We start from the raw sequence: 8,456 nt of genomic DNA, 5'->3' as shown, positions 1-8,456 counted from the left end.
AGGGTGAAGATCGTCCGGACCAGCGGACTTGAACACGTCCAGCCTCTCCAGAAGTACCCTAACTAACTCCTCGCTAACCCCTGGCCCAGGCGTGTCTCTCCCAGGGCCCGAGGGGGGCCCAGCAGGGAGGTGGCTGAACTGGTCCCTACTTAGGAAGACAGAGGCAAAGAAATCGTTAAATATGTTATCTTGGGCTCTGGGACATAACTTGATCTCTGGCTATGGGAATTATGAAGAAACTATTACTTAGGGCAGCTTATACTGTAAATGCTTGTTGCAAAATGTAGTGGCCTGATTCAGCAAGGAAACTGCTATGTTTCTAATAAAGACAGTCCTCTCTGTAAAGACACTCTGTTAAAACCTACTGTCACTTGCGTTAAGCTTAAAAGTTTCCATGAAAATAATTCTAAAATGGAAATGGATACTTCAGCTTCTCATTCCTGAATACTGTGATGAATGTGATTTATTCACACCATGTATTACCGGGACGTATTACTGCACAACACCCTGACTTGCAAAATAGCACTACTTTGCTTGTTTGTCATCTACCTCCACTCCTGTAAATGTAACATTAAATCCTCTTAAGAATCCTGAACGTTCCCTCCAGAAACCACTAGTTCAAGTGATGGCTCAATAATAGGAAGCAAAAAGAGTTGTGGGAAATTAAATGTTGCTCATGTTGCCAAGTTGTTAAAAATTATATGGCAATATGCTTCCAGTACTTGTAAGAAATTAATTTGTGGAGAGCTTACAAGCCTTACATATACTACATCTCAGCTGGAGATAAAATGCTACTCAGTGATACAACTTGTAAATGCTAAAAGGGGGGGAAAAATCAGCACCAAAGAGCGAAAGTAGTGGTCGGGATCTTCCCTGCGTCCTGGTTCCTAAAGGCTGGATCAGCAGCACCGAGAAGACTCTTGGGACTGGAGAGGACCCAGCAGGCAGACAGGATGCCTGGTCTCTCGTAGTCCTTGCTATTTTGGCATGAGAGAGGACCTAAAGGGCTGCTGCATCGAAGATGGAGCCGCTAGGCCCTTTCTGTCCTCCCACTGCCACTGCGTTCTGCAAATCCTGCCCAAACTAAGAACCTGGCTCTCATTTCCCCCTCCTCTTTTCTTACTCACATTGCTTCAAAACAACTGCCTGAGACATCCAATCTGGAGATTTTGTTTCAGGTTTAGTTTATGACGTAAGTAACCCTCGTGTCATCCCTTGCTAGCGGAGACATCCAAAACACCATAATACTTTGGATTTTGTGCAAAGAGTCAAGTCAATACAGTCAGAGGAGAGACAATAAACAGCGGTGCTGTCTTTCTGTCCCGCTCCATAAAATGGACCCAAAGGTGCTTTTGCACCCAGCACCAGGTTTAAAAGAGCAGTTATATCAAAACCAACATTTCATCTTCCACATGCCCTGACAGTTTGTGCAGGTTTTCAGCAGAATCATGGAAAATGGGGAGCTAGGTTATTCCATAAACTGCTATGAAATGATGACTGTTAATTCAATCCAGCTGCTAAGTCTGTACTACCCCTTCTAATTACAGTACATTTTGCGACAATGAAGCATGCTACATGAAACAGGTTTCCTGAAACTCGCCTCAGTTTTGATGGACAGCACACATCAAGAGGCCACTCAAGAAGAGCGAGCTACTCAACTCATGACAATGGTGTGGGCGCACTCGAATCAAGACATTCACGTTTCTTTGCATGTATGAAGAGAGAGTTCACAAAGGAGAAGATCTTATTGCAGGCATGTTGCTTAGCTTGGTCAGTCCTTATCCAGTGACTGAGGCTACCAGAAAACATTGCTCTCTGTCTGAAATATTTCCAGAGCAGTAGAAAACCAGTGCTAGGGTGCATTTCAAACAGCTTTGTCTAGACAGCCTTTAAAACAGTAAGAAACATTGAATAAGGAAAATACCAAGTGTTTTGGTACTAGTTTTGGCACCTCATAATCTGGGGAAAAGTCATTATTCCTTGTGCAGATTCTGGTCTCTCTTGTTTTCAGTTCTTTCTCTTGATGTCACACAGAAATGAGGAAGCTTTCATCACCCGACAGAGCTGGATTCAACAGGCATCTTCCTCAGAAGGTGCAAAATGGCCACTATCATGGGAAGCTGTGTCAATGCTTTGCACTTCTGACTGCAAGTGAATCGACACCTGGACTGCTATTTCTTGGCCTTGTTCGCTCATGGAGCCGTCATCAGAATCCCCCGCCGGTGAATTACTGCGCTTGATCTCCAGGTCGACAGGGCAGATTGCGTCTTGCGTATTAAGGGCTTGGGTCTGTTTGATTTCTTCTCCCACTTCGTCAGGCTCATCCACACGCACTGCCTCAAAGATCTCCTCCATGAATGCCCTACAGTTCAGGATGAGTGGTGGAAGGGGCACACTCCTGGCCAGCTCTTCAATGTAGCGTGCAAATTCCATGGTCTTAAACTGGGTGACTTTGGCCAACTCCAGCGTTTTGGCTGATGTGATAATCGGGATGCGTTTGGCAATCTCAAAAGCCTTCTGAAGCTTTTCAGCCCCTTCAGTCCGGAAGAACTCATTGATGGCCTTCTCCGTCTTGCGGAGGTGGCTGCTCATCATACACAGGCGAGTTATGTTTAAAACGAGGGTGATAGCAAAGGCAACCAGGCATACAATCATGTAGTAGATGCTCATGTCCCCCGAGGTGAAGATAACCCTCAGAGTGACTGTGTAGTAAGCGGTGACATTATGGTTGGTGGCTGCACACGTGTACCGCCCACGGTCATCAAAGGTCACTCGCGTGAAGTTAAGGACATTATCGGCGATCAACCAACGCCCACCTACAGATAGGAAAGAAACAAAAGAAAGCAACGAAATGATGATTCAGGAAAAATGCAACCAGCACTTCTTACTTTATCTGGATACACGCTGGAACACAGAGCACAGTCCAAAGATCCCACGACGACCGCTCCTGTGGTAGAGATTTCATTTGATCGCTTGCTTATCTGGAAAGCCACAAGTCTACCTCCTTCTCTCCCCCAAGGTGAAAATGAACATCCCAATCTGTGTTGTGGTGCGTTATGCTGTGCTGATGTGCCTATAAATTACAAATTCTTTGCAAAAAGGTCACTAATATTGGTTTAGCACGTTCTCCCTGCCATGCAGCGCTCTGTTTAATTGCTGTCCTCTATCATTATAAAGTCTAATTTTCCATCCGAGTTAACTGAGACAAAAGTCAAGTGACCCACAGGAAAAGGTCAGGCAGTCGGTAAGAGACTCAGCTGGCCTCAGACCCGGGAGTCTCTCTGTTCCCACTTCTTTGCTTTAATGGAGGCTTCTTTATCGAGTTACCAAGCTCTTTTAAAAAGAAAACAACAAAAGGCGGGTTTCACAGGCTGTTTCTTGCCTGTTTGTAATTTAGGAAGAAAACAGATTTGTTTTTGTAACTCATTCCCCTCATTACTCTGCTTTCAATTCATTCCCAGATGGCTTCTATAGATTATTTTGGCTGCACATAAGTTATGAATCCCCCCCAAATTAATATGCACTGCTCAAAGACAATACTGTCAAGTAGCTCCGTGTTGTAAGTTCACCTAATTTCATGCCTGTTGCTGCCTAATGAAGGATGCTCCCCAGATTCAAAACGAGGCAGGAAGTATTGTCTTGTGCTTAAATCTGGCTCTCCCAGGCCAAATGTCCTGCTTCACTACAATCTGCCCTTCCTCTGAGGCACCCAACTCTGCTTCGTTCACTGAAGAGGGAAGTTAATCGTCTAATTTGGGTTTGTGACTTTAACACATGGAGCTGGGTGCTGCTACTGTGCACTCGATCCGGGACTCTGCCTCCCCGGGCTGCAATGCCCAATCTGCGAAATGTGGCTAACACCTCCCAGAGAGCATCAAACAGTTGAGATCCAGATAACGCGCGAGCCTGACAGCCATTTCAGTACAGGAGGGAAGAGGAGAGCTTACCTTCATCATTTTGCTTGAGAAGATGTCCTTTAGAATTGTACCAAAGAATAAATTCATACTGGCTGATGTTGAGATTACATTCAATTAATGCACCGGTCCCCTCCTTTGCTATGATATCATGATGTGCTGGAGAATTTCCCAAGGCTTGCAAGACCGGATGAAGTGACACATTGAGAGACTCAGGTACAGTCGTCCCGGTAAAAGTTACATTTTTCAGTGCAAATCCAGCAGGCAGACCAATGCTAGTAATTAAAACTAACAGGTAACAACTGAACTTCATGGAAGACTAAAGCCAATTTTTTTCTTTTTCATATAATTTGGAGTGGGAAGCAGAAAGTATAATATCAAACTGTCTGCATTAAGCTGAAACTGAGAGCAGGATTTGCAATGTTCACCGAGAGAGAACTTCCTGGATCCAAGTGTGCTGGCAGTACCATCAACATTAACGATGGAAAAGGGAAATCCAGCTGAAACAAGAATTAGGTTTGTTAATATCAAGCTTACATGATTTTCAAATCTCATTTCCAGTAAATAGGATTTCCGACTAAACTAATTTCATCCGTCTGCTACAAGGTTTGGAGTCAGGGTTGGGCTTGCTCACACCGGAGAAATAAGGGTAAGACAGTATTAGCATGATCGGGGTTTCAGTTACTTCAGAGGTACACTTTCTCCCCCATTCAAAATAACACATCTCAGGAACAACTGCAAGGAAAATGCCAGGGCTCGGCATGTCAGACATGCACAATTATCAGCTTGGTCAGAATGTGGTTGGTGCGTATAGCAGACTAAGTAAAACTGCCTTCACAGAAGAGGGAAAAGGAAAGATCAAATCATATTTTTCAGTTAAAAAAGATACACCTCCAAGAGCTGTAATGTTCCAATTAGCCCCTTCTTCTGCATCTAGAGGTAACTGCAGTGTATTTTGTAGAACTGTTAACATTTATCCAGGAGTGAATCCAGGATTTTGAGGATGGGGATATAGGGTACAAGGGGGGTGGCACTGGCATGGGGTGGGGGCAGGGAGAGAGGTGTTAGACTGGCAGCATCCACCCCCACTTGCATCCACTTGATTTACTGTGGATAATATTGTACTTTGTGCCAGTATTACTCAGCAGTTGCATCCTGTTTTTCATTTTCCAAATTGCTTGAAAAACATGAAGTACCAAACTGTGCCCTAGTGTTATCAATGTGTGCTTTGCCTAGGGATAACACCCACACATTTTAAAATCAAGGCTCTTTTATGGCATTAGGATAGACCACACATTTTGATGTTTCTTGTCTGCAAGGAATCTTTTTTCAATCGAGTATCAAAACACACTGGTTTTCACAAACCAAGGTGAGGCTGAAGATTTGTACGTAATCTTCTTGAAGCTTGACTTGAGAAATGTTCTGCCCTGTTTAGTGCTCCTAGACTCACGGTTTCTTCCAGACTGTTTGACAGCAATGAAAAAAACAGTTACAAAACCCTTCCCGATCAAATTAAAATACCTGTTTTCTTAATGAATATCCTACATAACTTGTTGAGTATCTGGCATGAAACTTTACGATCTGTTCTTCTACCAAAAATGAATGCTAATAGGTTTGTATTTCACAACTAGAGCAGCACAAAGGAAAGGGTGATTCATTCCTTCCCATGTTTTTGTATGGAACGCCGATGCATGAGATGTTTTTCTCTTCGGCTTCGCATTACTAGGTAACGGTGCACCTTGGGTTGCACTATAATTGAACTATTTTTACTACAGGATTTTTACTATAATTGTAATTGGTTTAAAATTCTCCCTGCAGGATACATGAATTAAGTATGTTTGGGAAAAAGGAAATTAACTTACAATACACGGTACAGACTAGGAATTATTTTATTAAAGGTGGTTTGCTCTACAACAATCGGGATCTCTAATTTCTGTCCATTAAGCAACCATACTGATTCTTTGTTAAGATCAGCTAATGGCGCTGAGCCAGTCTTCCCTCCCCATGCTTTCTTCTGCCCACTTCACTTCTGTTTTTTCCATTTAGGATGAAGTCAGCAGCTATGGAAGAACTCAATTAGCACCACATGGCCAAGGAGAAGTTGCTTCCCATGGGACAGAAGACAAGGAAAAGGGCTTCCGAGTTGACTGCACTCCACAAAGGATATCATTGGAAAAGCATTTCTGCAAAAAAAAGAGCAGTGGTAGCAAGCTCCCTTTCTGCTGCAGCACACGGCTTCAGCCATAGCGACCGCAGAAGTCAAAACCAGCAAGTATTTTCAACCCGCCGTTGGCCAGGCAGTGGCCCTTTGCTGATGAACCATCTCTACCTTTGTGTCTGAGGCTGATTTTGGTTCAATTAACTCCTTCCACTTGAAGTCCCAAAATCCCAATGGAAATAAGCCAGGCTACTTACATGGCACAGAGGTGTATTTGCCATTTGTCTTGTCTGCATCTACCAGGCCATATAATAATTTGGGTCCATCTTCCGCGCCTCCCCTTTCATATGCTCCTGCTTTCTTGCTCGCTTTCTGGGCTTTTTCTCATCTCCTTGACCCATGGCAGAATATCCCTCTGAACTTGTTTGCCGGGAGTCACTTCATCCAGCTTTTCTTCTTCCTTCGAAATTACCCCCCTTACAACTTTAGTTCCCTCACTGTTGTCCTACTTCCACTGCTTATGTGCCTTGTTAATACTTTTGAAGCACCTTAATGTATAGCCCCTTTAGCTTTTACAATAAAATAAACATTAGCTCTTCCATTAAAAAACTTGCTCTTTAGTGGTTGATAAGCCTTCCGAGAAAACACATTTGGGACTGAAACTTGCTATATCTCAGTTTACCAGTAAATTAATATAAAAACATTTGGCTTTTTAAAGCTGCATATAAATAGATTACATATTAATAAATCATGTTAGGATTTCACAAGTGTGAGATTCATTTCTTGTTCTCACATAACTGGTAAACGACTTTCATTTTAAAAATTATTAGTCTATAATATGATCTAATCACTGTTAAAGAAATGAAAATTTAAACATGCATAAGACCATTTCAATACTGCTTCTTTTTGTGGGGACGTAATGTTCTCGTTGCTTGAATAAATATGACTGTTTGATAATTCAGACGAAAGTGAAGCAACAGAGAACGTTTTTGGTAAATTTAAGCAAAATTCAATCACGTAGTTTTAAACAGGACAATTTCTTTCTTGTATTTTTCCAGGATGTTAAAGTTTCATAGTAGCTAGGGTCCGGAGGGACCTGAACAGATCATCTAGCCTGACCCCCTGCCACAGGCAGGAATGAATGCTGGGTTCACAAGACCCCAGACAGGTGATCATCCAACCTCCTCTTGAATTTGCCCACAGTAGGGGCGAGGACCACTTCCCTGAAAAGGGAGTTCCAGATTTTGGCCACGCTAACTGTAAAATACTGCCTTCTGATCTCCAACCTAAACCTGTTCTCCATCATCTTATTACCATTGTTCCTTATCACCCCAAGTGGTGCTGGGGAGAAGAGGGCTCTACCTATTTGCTGTTGATCTCCCCCAATGAGTTTGTAAGCAGCCACCAGGACACCCCTCAGCCTCCTCTTGCTGAGGCTGAACAAGTTGGTTCTCTGCAGCAGAGTAATTAGAAAATGAATTAGGACTTATGACTTTATCTGCCTTGTTCACAAGCTGGGGGCTGGGGTGACACAGGCATGGGTGCTAAGGTACATGGCTGACAGCCCAAGAAGTCACATGTTTGAGACCATGGCAGAAGCACTCACGGCGTGGCCTGTCAGATTCCAATTCAATCTGCAAATTCTGCTAAATACCTTGTCACAAGGACACAGAAAAGGAAGGAAGTTCATATAATTAATCTAAATGGTTTCAAAACCTGCAATTTAAATGCAATATGCACAGAAATAAAGAATGGGAAAGAGTGAATACAATCAAGGGAAGCAACTTTCTGGCAGGCGCATCACAAATTAGCTTTGCACCCTCTTCAAGTAGCACTCTGCCCCTGCCCAGTACGGTGCTGCCTATCCCCTCCATGATCTGCCATGGCCTGACCACCTCTAGCATAGATCGGTTTGAAAAAGCCTCGTCCAATACTCTTGTTTCAGTGAAATGTAATTTATATGACCAGGAAATTACATGTTTCAATTTTATAGGCTGGTTTCTGAGCTGCTATTTCTAAATGTAGTTCCAAAAGCAAGCTCATTCTTGGCCACGAAACTGAAAGTGCAGACTACAATCTGTTGAGGGATTATTCTGGATTTTGCTGTCCTATGTAACTTTAACTAATAACAGGTTTAATATAGCCAGCAGATATGCACATTAATAGAATTATACAAAATGAGCGTGGGAAGGGACCTCAGGAGGTCATATCTAGTTTCATAGTTTGTAGGGTCGGAAGGGACCTGAGCAGATCATCGAGTCTGACCCCCTGCCATGGCAGGAAAGAGTACTGGGGTCAAACGACCCCAGCAAGATGTGCATCTAACCTCCTCTTAAACACCCCCAGGGTAGGAGCCTGCACCACTTCCCTTGGAAGCTGGTTCC

The 8,456-nt window shown here is 43.3% G+C and overlaps 1 protein-coding gene across 1 annotated transcript in view; it reads right to left on the bottom strand.

Annotated features, from left to right (window-relative positions):
- Positions 1–219: 219 nt before the first annotated feature.
- MFAP3 (microfibrillar associated protein 3) overlaps positions 220–8,456 on the bottom strand; it is a 12,787-nt gene continuing 4,550 nt past the window's right edge. Inside the window, exons 2-3 of the mRNA XM_019535266.1 lie at positions 3,948–4,414; positions 220–2,816 (exon numbers count right to left, since the gene is read on the bottom strand). Coding sequence (XP_019390811.1) covers positions 2,071–2,816; positions 3,948–4,227 — 1,026 coding nt within the window. The 5' untranslated portion in view covers positions 4,228–4,414 and the 3' untranslated portion in view covers positions 220–2,070. The remainder of the gene's footprint in view (positions 2,817–3,947; positions 4,415–8,456) is intronic.

This window comes from Crocodylus porosus, unplaced genomic scaffold (assembly GCF_001723895.1).
Source record: "Crocodylus porosus isolate Cpor-Errol unplaced genomic scaffold, CroPor_comp1, whole genome shotgun sequence".
In the NCBI taxonomy this organism is placed as follows: Eukaryota; Metazoa; Chordata; order Crocodylia; family Crocodylidae; genus Crocodylus; species Crocodylus porosus.
Note: the sequence above shows the minus strand (reverse complement) of the source record. Positions and strands in the feature narration are given on the sequence as shown.